The 17,776-nt window shown below is 35.5% G+C and overlaps 1 protein-coding gene across 1 annotated transcript in view; it reads right to left on the bottom strand.

Annotated features, from left to right (window-relative positions):
• Nucleotides 1-17,776, bottom strand: part of LOC107583312 (NACHT and WD repeat domain-containing protein 2-like) — a 45,559-nt gene that overhangs the window by 26,310 nt on the left and 1,473 nt on the right. The window contains exons 2-3 of the mRNA XM_016269489.1: nucleotides 13,800-13,888; nucleotides 357-473 (exon numbers count right to left, since the gene is read on the bottom strand). Of these exons, the coding sequence (XP_016124975.1) occupies nucleotides 357-473; nucleotides 13,800-13,888 (206 nt within the window). The remainder of the gene's footprint in view (nucleotides 1-356; nucleotides 474-13,799; nucleotides 13,889-17,776) is intronic.

Genomic DNA, 17,776 nt, shown 5'->3' with positions numbered 1-17,776 from the left:
ATATATATATATATATATATATATATATATATATATATATATATATATATATATATATATATATATATATATATATATATGAAACTTTAGATACTACTTTTTGATTCCATAATAAAGACAGATAAAGAAATGGTCAAAAACATTAGTGAAAAACAACCCTAAATTCTATGTGAAAATAAAAATCCTGCTTCCAACTCTTATTGGCCAAACAGATAAACTGCCAAATATAGGCCAATATTTTGGCTATGGAGATATATTTGTTGACCACTAATTACTACCAGTGTCTTTCTCTATATATTTGGGATTGACAACAGAGTTGCTAGTTAATGGTTTGATGAAATGTATTATATACCCACAACAAAGCATGGACCGGATGAAGTCTTCAGACATTCTTCCAGTAATTTCATCCGTAATCGCTGGAGCTCTGGACTGTCCCACTCCTCTGGATCAATTCCCCAGTACAGGTCCACGACCTGGAAAACACACATACACAAATATTTAGCACACCACTGAAATATACACACATACTGATGCATACAACTTCCAGTTGCAACTTATAAGATTTGAATACATTTGCATTTAATACATTCTTTATTCAACTCAAAGGAGAAGTTTAGTGGAATGCTCTTTCTTTCTTGTTTGCTTTTTTAAAGATTTATTTTTGCTGTTTTATGCCTTTATTTTGATAGGACAGTAAGTTGACAGGAAGCAAAGTGGGACGGGATTGGGAAAAGTCCATGCACTGGAACTTGAACTCGGGATGCCCAATGCGCAACATGTCGGCATGCTCCCCACGAGTCGGCCCTGACAGTTTAGTGGAATATTCCGGTTACTTTTTTTTTACAATGAAAAAAGAACTGGCACAGGATTCATAGAGGCACTTGAAGAATAAAATTTTATAAGACCTATATATCAACACCCTTAACTAAAGCCTAATTCTTTTTTATTACTAAGTAAGGAAGATCTAGGGAGTAATGAATGCCTGGGAGAGTATGAATTTCCACACTCTTTCAGCACACATTAGCACTTTAAAAGGAACCACAGGGAGAGGGATGAAGGAAGAGACAGAGAGAGACAGAGAGAATGAGAGAAAGGAAGAGAGGAATGTAACAAGAAGAGCAATGCTGAGAATGTGCTCCTTCAGTCAGCTAAATGCTGCACTCATGATGGGACACATTAAACTAATTACTGCTCACAATTAACAGTCTCTAATAAATTTGAGTGCTTTCAGAATCGCTACAATAGTTTGAGTCTGACTGCACATATGTACTGTATGTACAGCAACAGCATAATAACCTCACACAGAGCCATTCAAAAGGGTTATCCTGTATATTGATTGTTATGAAGAACAATGTGCCAGCTCCCATACTATTTGATTAAATTAGTTTAAATTTCTTCACATACAATGACCCACCCATCAAACCAGGTTAGAAGGATATTTGAGGGGGGAATTCAACACCTAGCTCATTATTCATTTTAAATAAATTTTTTTGGGATAAAATTTGTAACAGAGATGCCACTAAACTTGTAATACTCATTTTTGATTTTTGATAGTTTAAGGACCCCAGGTCATATTAATAACAAACAAAGTGATTTGTGGTACACATTCTTTTCGTTCACTATTTGGCAAACAGTCCAACAGAATTTTCCTTATTATAATTATGGTAACCTACTGTTTAAAAGTTACAATTTTAATTAAGTTTAAATTGATAAAAATTCATTAAACAGACATTTTACATGCATTAAATATTAAACTGCTGTTCTTCTGAACTTTCTATTCATCAAAAAAATCCTGAAAAAAATCTTCACAGTCTTCACAATAATATGAAGGAGCACAATTGTATTCAACACTGTTAAGAATAAGAAATGTTTTTTGAGCACCAAATCAGCATATTAGTATGCTTTCTGAAGGATCGTGTGACTCTGAAGACTGAAGTAATGGCTGCTGAAAATTCAGCTTTTCACCTGAATAAATTACAATTTACAATTTAGAAAACCAACAGATTGTACGATACATTATATCTGGGAGCATGACTGAGTTTAGGTTAGTTTAGCTTATTTAGTTTACTCAACAGGGACCATGCACAACACAGCTGTTGTGCCAGAGTTTGCTATAAAGCTAATTTGCTTTCTGCACTCCCTGGGCAATACAACACAAAAATAATAGAATAAAAAAAATAAAATAATGTGCATGCAATATATAACACATTATATTCCACATAAAAGATCACTGAGAGCCACAGTCCTGCAGAGTTTCACGCTAACCCTAATCAAACACACATGAAGAAGAAGATCTAAGGGTTACTAGAAAGCTACAGACAGGTGACTTTTTATCAAAGTTGGAGCAAAACTCACCTGGATTGTGGCTCTACATGACAGACGCTGACCACCCCTGAGATCACGGATCACATAATTTATTTGTCTTAAACCTTATTTTAATTGGTTTACTCAGGACCACATTCTTCAAAGGATTTATTGACAAATAGCAATGATTAAGATTGTCGGTATGATTCAGTTCTGAGCAAAAACTCTCCACCTGTCCATACATTAAAGCAGGGAGCGCAGCGACACTGTTTCCCCCCACTGAGTTACAAAACAGCTTCAGCAGAATTATTTTTAACATACGCTAAAACAGATCATTGCATTGCAAACACTGATTTATGATATACAATAATGAATAACAACTGTACTTGATTATACAAAAGACTATATATCTAAAATGAGGAACAATCACATGTCCAGAAGGAAAATAATACAATTCCAGATTTGCTTAATGGATGGAGCTTAAGTGATAAATCTTCAGCAGAATTATTTTTAACATACGCTAAAACAGATCATTGCATTGCAAACACTGATTTATGATATACAATAATGAATAACAACTGTACTTGATTATACAAAAGACTATATATCTAAAATGAGGAACAATCACATGTCCAGAAGCAAAATAATACAATTCCAGATTTGCTTAATGGATGGAGCTTAAGTGATAAAGTAAGGGGATGGAGAGCAGTAATGAGCGCAGTGCGGGACGATAGGAGCAGCTGAAGTGTAGCTGAAAAGGCAACTTAAATAGAACGCCGACTGCTATGTGTTGAATTCCTATAGGTAAACATGGATCAGCTGGTCATCAGCCGATGCGAGCTTGACCGACATGGCCTGCCTGAACTGACGCTATGCTTCATTTTTAAAACGACTAAATGCTGTGCATTCTCTAATGTGAGCAGATACTAAATTCCAGATTAATTTGAGATGGTGGCTGGGCAGAAAAGAAATTTGAGAATTTAAGAAATTCCATCCTTGCCCTTTCTAATATATTTGGTCTTTCTATCAGCTTACAAAAACACACATACAGATACATTTAAACGTATACACACTTTTGCACTCACAAACCAAAAATGGTTCACCTGCACTGGTGACAAACTGACAGAAGTACAAAAGACTGAGGGAGTGAAATTGCTTGTGTCTTTGTGTGTGTGTGTATGTGTGTAGTAATGGACTTAATGAAGAGAGACAGGACATTTCCTCAGCACCAGTATGGCAGGACAGGAATATCCCTGTACACATTTGTCAGAATCAGTGTCACTGGTGCAGATAATTCAAACGGCAAACACGCTGCAGGGGGAATCTCTCTCTGCTGCACGCATGCGAGCGTGTGTATGCTGAAGGACTGGGGCTCCGTAATCAAGTATGTGTTTCTGTATGTGCTGATCACATCTGTTCAGTGTGTGAGTATGAGTGTGATTAGTTTAATTTGATGTTGATTTAATGTGTCTATGCTGGTCACGTCTTTCTCTTTCTCGCAATCTCAAGCAAGTCCAATACAATTCTGATGTCATTCACATTGTGGTAGCTCTTTAGGACCCCAAACACATTTCTTTTGCTCAGCTGGCAGAAACCAAGCCACTGTGAGTCCTGCCATCCTCCCAGACTTCATTTAACAAAATACAATCATGGCTTCCATCCAAGAGCACATAAAGCACAAGAGACTGCCTACATAATGTGAGCTCTACACTTAACCTCTCTATGCTAATCAAACTTCTAAGAAGAGAGAAATACTTCATATGAAAAATGTGCAGCTTTTTATGTATACGTTATAATGCCGAAAAGGAAAATCCATGCCAAATTGGCTGTAAGGAAAAAAAGTATTGGTCACAACACAACAAAAATGACAACAGCAAAAGTTTAAATAAAAACGGCAAAAAAAAAGGATCCTAAAACATTTACATTTCTTAGTATTTGTTACTGAAAAGCTCCCATAAACTGAAAAATATAGGTGCTTTTGTTTGTTTGTTTTCATTTCATATTTTTCCTTCATAGTCATAATAACGTATCAGTATATGTAAATATGAACATGAATCTATATTATTAAAAGCACTGTTTATTGTTTATAATAGCTAATGGATTAACAAATTGATCCTTAACATCAATCAATCCATCAATCCTCATGATGCAAAATAAAATTGGGGTATATTGGTCTTGATGTCAAAATGCAAATAGACACGTGCACCTAGAAACGAGTAAGCCGCCAGAAAGCCATTACAGATGTTTACATACATAGTGAAATCAGGATAAAGGGCAAGGCAAACTTTACATGTTTATTAAGTACTCATGTAAGATCATGCATGTAAATACACTCATTGACCTTCTACATTGTCATCAGGAGTAAGAACATGACAGGCCTGTGTGATAAGCAGGTTTGATCATTCTTTGTGATTGGCAGATCACAGCAAAGACTGGCAAGAAGTTTTCTTATTGGCTGGACTGTGTTTTGGCTGCTGGCAGTGGAGCAAGTGGTGGGAGAACTGTTTTCACTCAAACAGAGTGAGTGCAATCAGTCATGCTTTCACACGCACACTCTGACACTCGTGCACAAACACTTACACACATTGAGCTTGATGGATCTGAACTATTAACTAACCAAGCAATTAGAGTGTGACAGCACAGCCCCTGGGAAAGACTGATAACAAGGTATATAGACGGTTAAGAAGCCCAAACATCTGGACACGACAACACAGATGACAAACACACCCTCCTTAGGTTTCACTGAACAACTGAGAGAGGGACACAAGGAGACAATTAGCATGCATCTGATGCTTTACATAAAAAACAAACCTGAGAAAATTAATCAAGCAGCTGACAGACAGTAAAAAAAACTGTGATGTTCAGCAAAACTGATATTTTGAGGAACTCAAGCCACAAAGCCATGAGATTTGTAATAAGTGGATGAGTTAGCGGAGTCCACCATATGAGGGAAATTAATGGCTTAGCGTATTCCCCGTATGCTAACACAAGTTTTTATGAACACAGAGTCTGCAACTGATTCCTCAAATTATGACAGCTGTCATCTACTTTAATGATGCCCATATTTGTAAATGACAACCTAATCGCATTGTTATGAACTACGAAAACAGCTCAATTTAACTGGTATCATGAGCAAAGAACTATTAAAAACGCTGACTTCTGTTTCCTCGCTTTCTTTAATGCACTACAGCCCACATTTAAACCACACAGGGCTACACAATCACATTTTTCAAAGAAAACACACACATGCGTATGCAATGAGTATCATTAAACGCAGTATATTGCACCCCGACGTGGAGTAAAAGAGACTGAAATGCTGTAATTTTCCACTAATAGTGCATCCACAGAAATGATGATGAGGTTTACTCCGCTACTGAGGGCTCTGGACATAAAATTTCATAACATGAGGCAAATATGACTGTATTTACATAATTACACAGCTCAAACTGAGGATTTACAAACATAATGCTTCATAAATCCCAAATGGCTGGTGATAAAGGGTGAAAGTGTGTCATACTGGTCAATGTCAGTGCTGGAAAAGTTCTAACTTGCCCTGAAGACATTTGAGGTGACATCAAACTAGGTAGCCATAAACCAAATCAATGGAAAATTTCACCAAAAAAAAATTTAAAATCATAGACAAAACAACTCAAGCACTGTTGTTGACAGGTTTTAATACTTTCAGGCTTTACTGCATCTATAATCTGTCTTCAAAGGACAACGTCTCGCGCTTCTTCTCTTTTCTCCTCGGTTTTCATGATTATTCCAAGAACTTTCAGACGATGCCTTGAAGATGGAACGAAAAGGAATGAAATCATGTAGAAAACTATCCTAAAAAACAGCCCACAGAACACCCCTGAATTAAAGAACAGAGGCAAATCTTTGTATGCGACTGAAGAAAAAAAAAAAAAAAAAAAATCTGTTGTGAGGAACAGTCTGGTTTTGTAATGAAAATATCTGGGTGACATGCAGTCATGTACTTGGTGACATGATTATTCATATAGAGAAGCACATATATCGGAACCATTCAGGCTTCTATGACAGATTTTTTACATTCATTGATATCTGTCCAAATTGTGTGTATACATAAGTAAATACTGGATAATTAAAATAATTATCAGACTGAATTATGCAATACAAGCAAGGCATGGACTTCTTTCTCAAACTTGAAATTTCAAAATTGCATTGATTAGAGGTTATCAATGCATTTCCGAGGAAGCAAGGTAGTTCTAATCAAAAGGGAGTGCCTAAAAAAAAAAAAATAATAATAATAATTCCAGTAACACTATTTAGTCAATTTATGTGCTTGCCTTTAATCATTTTTTAATTTTTATGCTTTTTATGTTTCTACTGGTTTAAGTAACACTTTAGTATAGGGACCAACTCTCACTATTAACAAGTTGCTTATTAGAATGGGTATTATTAACATATTGGCTTTTTATTAGTACTTATAAAGTACATATTCTGCATGACCATATTCTACATCCCTAATCCTACCCAATACCTAAACTTAACCACTACCTTACTAAGTAATAATAAGCAGCAAATGATGAGTTTATTGAGGCAAAAGTCATAGTTAATGGTTCGTTAATAGCGAGAACAGGATCTTAAAATAAAGTGTGACCGAAATTTCATAGCGTATTTTAGATGTACATGGGGTATGTACGTATAAATGGGGTATAAATGTTGCTCTTCATTCTTAAGTAGTATAACAACCCATATATAATTACTATGGAAGCATATGGGTTGCAAATGGGTAGAATTTTGCTACCTATATACTTCCATAAATTACAAATATCTACAAACAGCTATACTGTATCAGTAAACAGAAATTGTAATCTAAGATTCAGCTTGTTTTGGCTCCCTGCAGCGATCACTACTTCTGCTAAATAGAAAACGATCATCTAAATGGTAAACGGCACAAGAGTCAATTGGTTAGAAATCGCAGAGTTATGAGCAGATTTCATGATGAGATCCAAAACGATTGAGCGGAGGATACAAACACCATTTACAACGCAGTTGCCAGTTTCAGCCCGATGAAAAGGCCCACAGATTCTCCTGAGACGAGTTATGATTTATCATCCTTCTGGCTCCTACCTCTACATGAATGTATCACTTTAAGAGAAGACAAATGATTCAACTGATGACCCCCATTAAGAGCCAATTAGAAGAGAAATATGATTCTCCATCGTGTACAGTGGTCGAACACTATATCTTATGCTTACACCATTAAATTATCGGAAACAAGAAGAGAATAAGAGAATAAGACAACACAAGAATCTACAAGAGCAAAAGTAGGAGCGAAACAGAGGCACGCCAAGAGATGAAAACCATAAGATAGCAAAAGGCAGAAAGCAAGGAATAAAAAGGCCTGTCACAAGTCCCCTGATTTAAGAGGCTGTTAGCTCACCCACCCTGTAGAGAGAACCATGTTCCTCAACCCCTCGGTGCAGTCACCAATATCCATGCCTTCATCTCATCTCACAAACTACCCACAATGCACTGCTCTTGAGTGCTTCTGCAATTAGACTACTGCTATGGCAACCAGCTGCCTTGCCTGCTTGCCTTTTCAATTTAGAGAGAGAGAGAGAGAGAAAGAGAGAGACGTGAGGAGAGAGCAGCCAAATGTTAAAACCATAAAACCTTTACATCAATCATGTCTATGCCTGGAATGAAAATGGAAGTTTTTTTTCTGCAAATGGCTAATCGATGCGCTCCAGCTGAAAATGTAGAAGCCACCTCAATTCCACACAAGCCCATGGATCAGCACACCAACAGCGAGGCGTAACCTCCAAACCCCTTGAGGAATGAGCGCTTGTATTTCAGTCCTTCTATCTTTTCATCTCTCTCTGTCTCTTTCTGTTTACCCTTCGGCTGTTTTCCATCCCTTTTTCTCACCTTCTCATCTGCTGAAGCTCCAATGAGTGCTGACAGATCCAATGTGCTCTCGCCAGCATGGAGCACTTACACAACAGGCCATGAATTCCCAGGGTGACTGTAGGGGTTGGGGTTGGATTCATAGCCTGCTGAGGAGTGAACGAGTCACCAAATGATGGTTACATAGGTTATAATCCCACATAATACCACCTTTTTGACCTTAAGCAAGGCAATTAACCCAGGCACCAACTGCTAATATCCTTTTTCTCCACCGATACACTTTCCTGTGTAAACGCACCTTTTCTAGATGTCACAAAATCTATTAGTTCCACAGGAACGCTCTGAAGAACATTCATTTGATCACAATAACAGAACAAAAGATGTAGAAGAGACTAGCCACAATCACAATTTGAGTCAAAAGTCCAGCAGTAGTTTTGTATCTAGTTTTCCCTGAAACGTCTATAATAAGCCATTGAATGAAAGGTTCCATTGTGACTCTCGGTATTATGCTACACCATGTGGTGTAACAACATGGCCCAGACTAAATGCTGTGTAAATCAAATAATACTTCATAAGTTAATCAGCCTTCTAAATCTATGAGAAATAAAATCTGTCAAAAGTCTGTGATCTTGAAGCCTGTGACTGGTCATTTCATTTTAACATATTTATTTTAAAGCTGGAGATGTTCTTATTGAAAAGGAACATTCGGTAACACTTTAGTATAGGGACCAATTCTCACTATTAACTAGTTGCTTATTAGTATGCCTTTTATTAACATATTGGCTGTTTATTTGTACTAAATAAAATGTTTTAATAAAATATATATTCTGCATGACCATATTTTACATCCCTAATCCTACTCAATACCTAAACTTAACAACTACATTACTAACTATTAATAAGCAGCAAATTAGGAGTTTATTGAGGCAAAAGTCATAGTTAATAGTTTTTTAATAGGTGTGACTGAACATTCTAATTAAACCACCACTTTAAGCCAATACTGACAATTAAAAAAATCCATTATCAATTAATTAGTAGATATATTAACATATATTAACATATTAACATATTCACATCTTGATTTTTTTTTCAGCAGTAACAACAGTAATTTGTCAGAAATCATTATTACTGTGTGTGTATATTGTGGAGGCCGACATTTACTCACAATCGCTTAACTCCTGTGAATCCAACTTAGTCGTACCAAACACACGAGTTAATAAACATTTATACAAATGTGTTTATATGCAAATCAGTCAGTTCAGTAGGCTACCTGACACATTTAGACTCGACTCCAGCCCTGTAATCAAACCTCGCCTCTGCTGCGGTCGTCATGGCAGCCAAACAGCATTACCAGCGATCTGCAAGTGCCTACAGCTCCTCTCTTGCGCTCTCATTTGATTATTAAGCCCATCATTAAGAAGTGGCGTTGGTATGAAAACAGGACTTTGTGCTTATGTGTGTGATGCGTGATGACTGGGCCTGTGTTGATGTGATCAAGTTGACTGGAAGCTCATCGGGAGATAGTGAACAGATTACACAGTTGTTGAAATGGTCAGTTGAGGTTTAAGTGTGAACCTCTATGGTCTGTGGAGACAGCGAGACAATGTGGGGGGTCATGTGAGGAGAAGAGATCATCCATTTTTGATCTCTTTGAGCTTTGTTTTGTTTGAAGGGACATGAAAGATTTTGAAAGATTGAACAAATACGATTTTGGGGTTTTCAATGAATCAGTTATCAGCCTTATTTTCCGATTTTAGTTTTCCATATTTGCAAAAATCCACTATCAGACATCCTCTAATATAAATGATTAGGCTATATTTTGCAGTAAGATATTTCAATATCAGGAAATAAAAGAAGGAGAAGGTCAAATCTAATAATATATAATCCATTGTAAGAATGACTGATTAAAATATAATCTGACACCAAGAGTAAACACAATATAGCATGCTAAGTGTAAAAATAATTTCAAAAATGGACTGCAACTCAAAATAAAAAGAAAGTCTTATCATTATAACTTTTCATATAAAGCAGATTATGGTATACTCTGTAATTCACTCCCCACACTGTGAAAGCCTATCAGAGTCCCACACTGTCATGTTACAGTGCTTCCAGGCCTGATCCCGCCACTGCTAAGGGGATTGAATGTGTGTGTGTGTGTGTGCGCATGTGCTGTGACTGGGATGAAGCCTTGGGCAGAGAAATATAGCCTCACACACGCATGTACACAGACACACTCTATCCAGCATCCATTCCTCTCAGGGACGCCACAGGAAATAGAATCAAATAACAGTGACCAGAAAGAATTGCAATTTGCCACATCATATTTTCTGGTTGAGATAACTCCCTTCTTTTTCTGTCTGTCTCTCACTTTTCTTTCTCACCTTCTCTCTCTCACACACCCTAATTCTTTCAGTTTTCCTCTTCCTCTCTGACACTAACTTTGTTTTCCTCTCAGTTTAGCTTAAACAAGAATGAGATAAATGTAATTTAAAAAGGTAATTCATTCACCAACATATCCAGTAAGATATTAAAGGGGTCATATGATGCTTTTTTAAAGATCATTATTTTGTGTATTTGGTGTAACAGAATATGTTGACATGCTTTAATGTTCAAAAAACACATTATATTTCAAATACTGTACATTATTGTAGGTCCTATATGCCCCGCCTCTCTCAAACGCTTAGATTTCTACAAAGTCCCTCCTTCCGACAAGCGCAGTCTGCTCTGATTGGCCAGCTGACCCAGTGCATTGTGACTGGCCGAACACCGCAAGCACTCGTCGGAAATGTAACGCCCCTTACTATAATCGCAGCTTCATCTTTCAAAATAAATGTAAAGACAGAGCCCGAAAGGGGAACGGAATAACAAAACAGTAGCTGATTCAGAAGCGCCAGATTGTCATAGCAAAGTCAGAATTACCTCCTCTCCTAGGTTCACGAAACGGTCATCCATAAAATGCATTGCTGTTCTGTTGTAAGTAATCTTAAAGATTCCTAAATGCATCTACTTTCGGAAGGCCAAATAAAGTGCTTTTGCTTTCACCTAGAAACACACAGCGTCTCCCTGACATGGCTGCATCAACACTAACTGCGGTTACTGAAACCACGCCTTCTTTCTTTGCGTGAACATTTGGGCGGCATTATGCAAATATTTCCACATAGTGAGGTAGATATGTGGGGGCGTGTTAGAACGAGCCGTTTTAGGGGGGCATGGCAGAGTCTTAACTTTGATAAAGAATATCTCTGGTTTTGAGACTTTAGTCTCTGCAACTTCAGGGATCTTATCTATTCAGGAATAGCTTGTAACACTCCAAAGAGAAAGGAAAACTTGAAATCGCATCATATGACCCCTTTAAAAACATCCTTAAAACAAGTCACATTTACTTCAGATGCAAAATTAAAACTGATAAATTAATTAATTTAAGTTTAAGCCTAAATATCTTCATATTTAAATTTTAATTTTAAAATTAAATTAATTAAAAAGAATGTTTCAATATTTTTCCTTGAAAATAAAACAAGTATTGATGCATATTAAGAACGTGTGTTTTCAGTTTTTCAGTGAAATAGTGGAAAAAATTTGATATGTAATATCTGTTCAGTGATTTTTCAATCAAATATTTTAAATCACTGAACTGCACTAAATGTGCACTTCTGTGATTCAAAACACTTCATTTTCTGCAAGGAATGATTCATCCCAGGTATGCGCTGTTATGAGCCCACTTGACTTATAAACATTTAATTTATAAGCAATGTGATCACTGAGCAGGTCTGAGCAATAGGACATGACTAGTTTCCATCCCAAAATCTCATATTTGAAGAAATGTTTATTTTACCCGTTATTCCTGATGACCTTGACCTGATCTTACTCTCAAATCAGTCACATCTGATGTGCATAAACTGACATACTCATGAAAAGATAAGCAGTGATATAATGGCTAATCTATGATGATGGGTGAGGAGAAGATTACACCAGGACTCAAGAAGAGGTATCTTAAAGCTGGAGTATGTCAGTTAAGAGCACCAAAAGATCTATTCCACAGAAATGTAAACAGTATAAACACAATGTAAACATAGTCAGTTATGTCTTAAATAGTAAACAGATGGGAAAAAGTAAAAATCAGATGTGACAAATATGTGCATTAGATCTTATAGCGTAAACAGTCTAAAATAAGTGCTGCTGTCTATGATGCAGCATTAATTAAACAATATTGACAATTGCAATTGGTGGATAACTTGTTAGATTAAAGCATGTTGAACTAAAGAAATTCATAGTGAAGCAACATTTTACTGATAATAGTTCATTTTATTTACAGTACTAAATCAGTATTATTGTATAGACTGCCAATAATTTAAGTAGTTTTATTGTACTTTTGATTACTTTCTTTGTTTTGTTACTTTCTTTGTTTACTTGAAAAATGTCTATTGTCGAATGCTGCCGCTAGGTACTTCAGAAAAACAAGCACTGTTTACCTCATTAATGTCTTTGTCATATTGCTTGCAATTTGTTTCTTTGTTCTTCATTTTATTACTGACTGTTTACTTGTCTTCACTGTGTTTACTGGTACATATTTTATAAGTTTAGGATTTTCATTTGACATTTGGTAACATTTAATGTTTATACAGACAATTTTGGTATTATGACTAAAGACCTGCTCACACACTGACTTCACTCCCATTTTGTAGTTGCTCCTGAAATGTGCTGTTCATTTGCATAGAGTTAAACTTTTTGCTACTTTATTGCATCACTGGACACACTTGCATCGTCTCCAGCGGTCACTGGAAGTTGGCAGTTCTCTGCTGAATGTGAATGGGATCATGTCGTTTTGACGTTGTATGTCTCTGACAGCATGAATGGGGCTTAGGGATTCACCTAACCCATCCAATAAAAAGTTCAAAATCAAATTTCAGATGCACATCACAATTCGGAAGTAAAAATCTGTTACTTCTTCATCTTCATCACTAATAATTTAATGACACTGTTAAATGCGATGTTCAGTAAATCAAAAAAAAAAAAAGTTTCATGATTATTCATGACTATCATGATTATTAAAGTCACTTTTTTAAAGTCATGTTTTCAGTGACACTAAAAACAGACTAAAAATCACTGAGCAGGCTTGCGTTTAACAATGCATAATCTTACATGATCTGTTTTAGATCTGTTTCTTGAGGGGATGCTCTTGAAATCAGGTCAAGCCCCACACCCATGTAGCCTCAGTTAAATCTCAGCGCACTGTCTGTGCCAATGGCCATGGTACCTCTTCTAGGCACTGCATTTGTTTATCAAATTGCATGATAAAAATCTCCCCACTGCTCCATTCTCTCAGACAACAAACCATTTGCATTGTAAATGCCACTCTAGAAGAGAGGAGGGGAAGAGAAAAATTTATTTTTTTCTGGCCATGCTCCTGAGGGTAAATAAAAAAGAGACATACTTTCGTCTTGCATGGACATATCAGTGTTGAGATCACATAATAGTCCCTAAGAAACTTTATCTTCCCAGCCAACAGAGCAAGAAGAAAGCAGAAGGTTAGGAAAGAAAAAAAAAAAGACAAAGAAATCCGTGTATCATAGCTTAATGGTTGCTGTAGATAATTTACAGAAAAGTGACAACTGTGTTACCTGGAATTCAATGCCATAGTTCTCCCTGCAGAAGTCTCGGAGCTTGGGATAGACATGTTCTTTCAGAGCATTTCTCTCTGCTTCGGTATCTGTGACAGAAAACACAAACAAACATGAATATTAGGAGAGGATACACAGAATTTTAAACATTTATCTGTAAATATTCATAAATCTTTGTTTGTAAATGTCTGTAAATACATTTATTCAGATTTTTAACAGACTGTAATTACAAAAAAGTACTGTGTTGGTATATTTATTAATATTCTGAATTAATTTTTATATTTTCAGGTTGCATTTTATATTTAGTTTAAGATTTTTTTGTGAATTTATGTGATTTCGGCATTTTTTTTTTAAATGTTTTTTTATGTTTCTACTGGTTTGAGTAACGCTTTAGTATAGGGACCCATTCTCACTATTAACTAGTTGCTTATTAGCATGCCTATTATTAACATATTGGCTGTTTATTAGTATTTATAAAGCACATGTTCTGCATGATCATATTCTACATCCCTAATCCTACCCAATACCTAAACTTAACAACTACCTTACTAACTACTAATAAGCAGAAAATTAGGAGTTTATTGAGGCAAAAGTCATAGTTTATGGTTTGTCAATCGTGAAAATCGGACCTTAAAATAAAGTGTGACCTTGATTTGGTTTTATTTCAGTGTTTTTTATTAAGTCATTTAGTACTTCAACATAATCTTATAGTTTTGTTTTGTTTTTAATCTTTTTTCATCCTCTATATCTCAGCTTTGTTTCAATTAATGATTTTTAATAGTTTTTGTATTATTTTTAGTTAACAACAACAACAACACTGAAAGATTACCACACTCATCCATCATGGTATTAATGTGGTATTTCATGGTACTTCAAAGAATACTATGGTGTTTCTGTGATACATGTCCAAAAAAAAAAAAAGTTTTGTCAATGTGGGTTGAAGGTCTTTCCCTCTAAGATACTTTACATAATATGCGAGTGCTTAGGAGCAAATCACATACAAACACGTACGAACATCTCTCTTTCAGTTACTGTCTTTTGTTCTCTCTTCAACACTCCGTTCTTTCATACATTGTATTTCTCGGGGGATAGCTGCCAGCAAGGCTTGAAAACAGAGATTCCCCGGCTTACACTGTAGTCACTTCTGTTCTCTGCTGCTAGTAGCAGAGCAAAAACAAACACAGCATCTGAGATCACACTGACAATCTTGGATTCAAAACCTGGAAATAAGCACGACGTTGCATGCTTTTGAAAATGTAAAACATAGCAATCCCTAAGAAACTTTATCTTCCCAGCCAACAGAGCAAGAAGAAAGCAGAAGGTTAGGAAAGAAAAAAAAAAAGACAAAGAAATCCGTGTATCATAGCTTAATGGTTGCTGTAGATAATTTACAGAAAAGTGACAACTGTGTTACCTGGAATTCAATGCCATAGTTCTCCCTGCAGAAGTCTCGGAGCTTGGGATAGACATGTTCTTTCAGAGCATTTCTCTCTGCTTCGGTATCTGTGACAGAAAACACAAACAAACATGAATATTAGGAGAGGATGCACAGAATTTTAAACATTTATCTGTAAATATTCATAAATCTTTGTTTGTAAATGTCTGTAAATACATTTATTCAGATTTTTAACAGACTGTAATTACAAAAAAGTACTGTGTTGGTATATTTATTAATATTCTGAATTAATTTTTATATTTTCAGGTTGCATTTTATATTTAGTTTAAGATTTTTTTGTGAATTTATGTGATTTCGGCATTTTTTTTTTAAATGTTTTTTTATGTTTCTACTGGTTTGAGTAACGCTTTAGTATAGGGACCCATTCTCACTATTAACTAGTTGCTTATTAGCATGCCTATTATTAACATATTGGCTGTTTATTAGTATTTATAAAGCACATGTTCTGCATGATCATATTCTACATCCCTAATCCTACCCAATACCTAAACTTAACAACTACCTTACTAACTACTAATAAGCAGAAAATTAGGAGTTTATTGAGGCAAAAGTCATAGTTTATGGTTTGTCAATCGTGAAAATCGGACCTTAAAATAAAGTGTGACCTTGATTTGGTTTTATTTCAGTGTTTTTTATTAAGTCATTTAGTACTTCAACATAATCTTATAGTTTTGTTTTGTTTTTAATCTTTTTTCATCCTCTATATCTCAGCTTTGTTTCAATTAATGATTTTTAATAGTTTTTGTATTATTTTTAGTTAACAACAACAACAACACTGAAAGATTACCACACTCATCCATCATGGTATTAATGTGGTATTTCATGGTACTTCAAAGAATACTATGGTGTTTCTGTGATACATGTCCAAAAAAAAAAAAAGTTTTGTCAATGTGGGTTGAAGGTCTTTCCCTCTAAGATACTTTACATAATATGCGAGTGCTTAGGAGCAAATCACATACAAACACGTACGAACATCTCTCTTTCAGTTACTGTCTTTTGTTCTCTCTTCAACACTCCGTTCTTTCATACATTGTATTTCTCGGGGGATAGCTGCCAGCAAGGCTTGAAAACAGAGATTCCCCGGCTTACACTGTAGTCACTTCTGTTCTCTGCTGCTAGTAGCAGAGCAAAAACAAACACAGCATCTGAGATCACACTGACAATCTTGGATTCAAAACCTGGAAATAAGCACGACGTTGCATGCTTTTGAAAATGTAAAACATAGCAATGATATGACATCAAATAAGAAATATTCAAGATAAATGAGAATATGAGAACATGATTGTCAGGTTTGATACTAAGGGGTGCAGAAAACATTCTGAAATTAATTTAAATTATTCACTTATGAATTAATTTGTGGTGAATAAAATGAGTTAAATTAAAATGCAAAATAGCAGTATTTACTAGTGGCCTCAGAATCTTGCACAGCAGTAGTGTATATTGTTGAATATTCTATGATGCCCTTTGTCACAGACAGTCACGGCAATATGAAGCATGAGAGTTGACACATTGAGGATACTCATCCTTACTGTATTTACTACTGTACACAGCTGCTAGTAGCAAGGCAAAAACAAACACCATCGGCACCCTATTCACAAAACAATTAAACCTGCATTTACAAACTTTTGATACAGTACCTAAAATATTCTCATATATGAATATGAAAAGATTTGTTTTGCTATCACAACAGTCTAATTTCAGCAGTTACGTAAATACTGTTACGTATATGTGATGCTTAGTCAAACATCTATATTTGCATCTTTCTGCTAAGCTTTAATTTACCTTGGAATGACAACAAAAGGTAGCTAACTTGATTGCCATTTATATGCACATTTCAACTAGGGCTGGACAATAATTCAATATCAATATGTATCGCGATATAATATTTTTCAATAACGGTGATATGATTTTTAAACACATTTCCGATATTTCGATATACATTACCAGTGTTTCCCATACATTGATTTATTTGTGGGCACTGAGCACTGCACGTTTCAAAATCAAAACGCGTCGCGGGTGTTTTATATGAATGTATCTCTGAAGGGAACCGACTGTCTTCAGAATAGTTTAGATGGCATTTTTATCTGATAAAGTATAATCATGTTTACAGCCATTGCTGGAGAAACCGTTAGTTCCACCGCTCTCACAGCGCCTCCTGCTGGCAGACAAGCAGTTTGCATTTTCAATAATAACCCCATTTCCAGCTACATGCTTTTGTTGTTGCTCTATTTTTTTGTTTTCTGAAGCAACTCGGAGCATGTTTCATACTCGTTATCCTGGTTAATGCATGTTTCAATCTATAAGAATAATCAGCCTACACTAACAGTCAAAGTTTTTTGAACTGCAAGATTTTTAATGTTTCTTAAAGAATTCTCTTCTGCTCACCAAGCCTGCATTTATTTGATCCAAAATGCACCAAAAGCAGTAACATTTTGAAATATTTTTATTATTTAAAATGACTACTTTCTATTTGAATATATTTTAAAATGTAATTTATTCATGTGATCAAAACTGTATTTTC

The sequence above is a fragment of the Sinocyclocheilus grahami genome, unplaced genomic scaffold (genome assembly GCF_001515645.1).
Source record: "Sinocyclocheilus grahami isolate Dianchi unplaced genomic scaffold, SAMN03320097.WGS_v1.1 scaffold52.1, whole genome shotgun sequence".
Classification (NCBI taxonomy): Eukaryota; Metazoa; Chordata; class Actinopteri; order Cypriniformes; family Cyprinidae; genus Sinocyclocheilus; species Sinocyclocheilus grahami.
The sequence above is the reverse complement of the archived record's forward strand: the minus strand, read 5'-3'. Positions and strand labels throughout refer to the sequence as shown.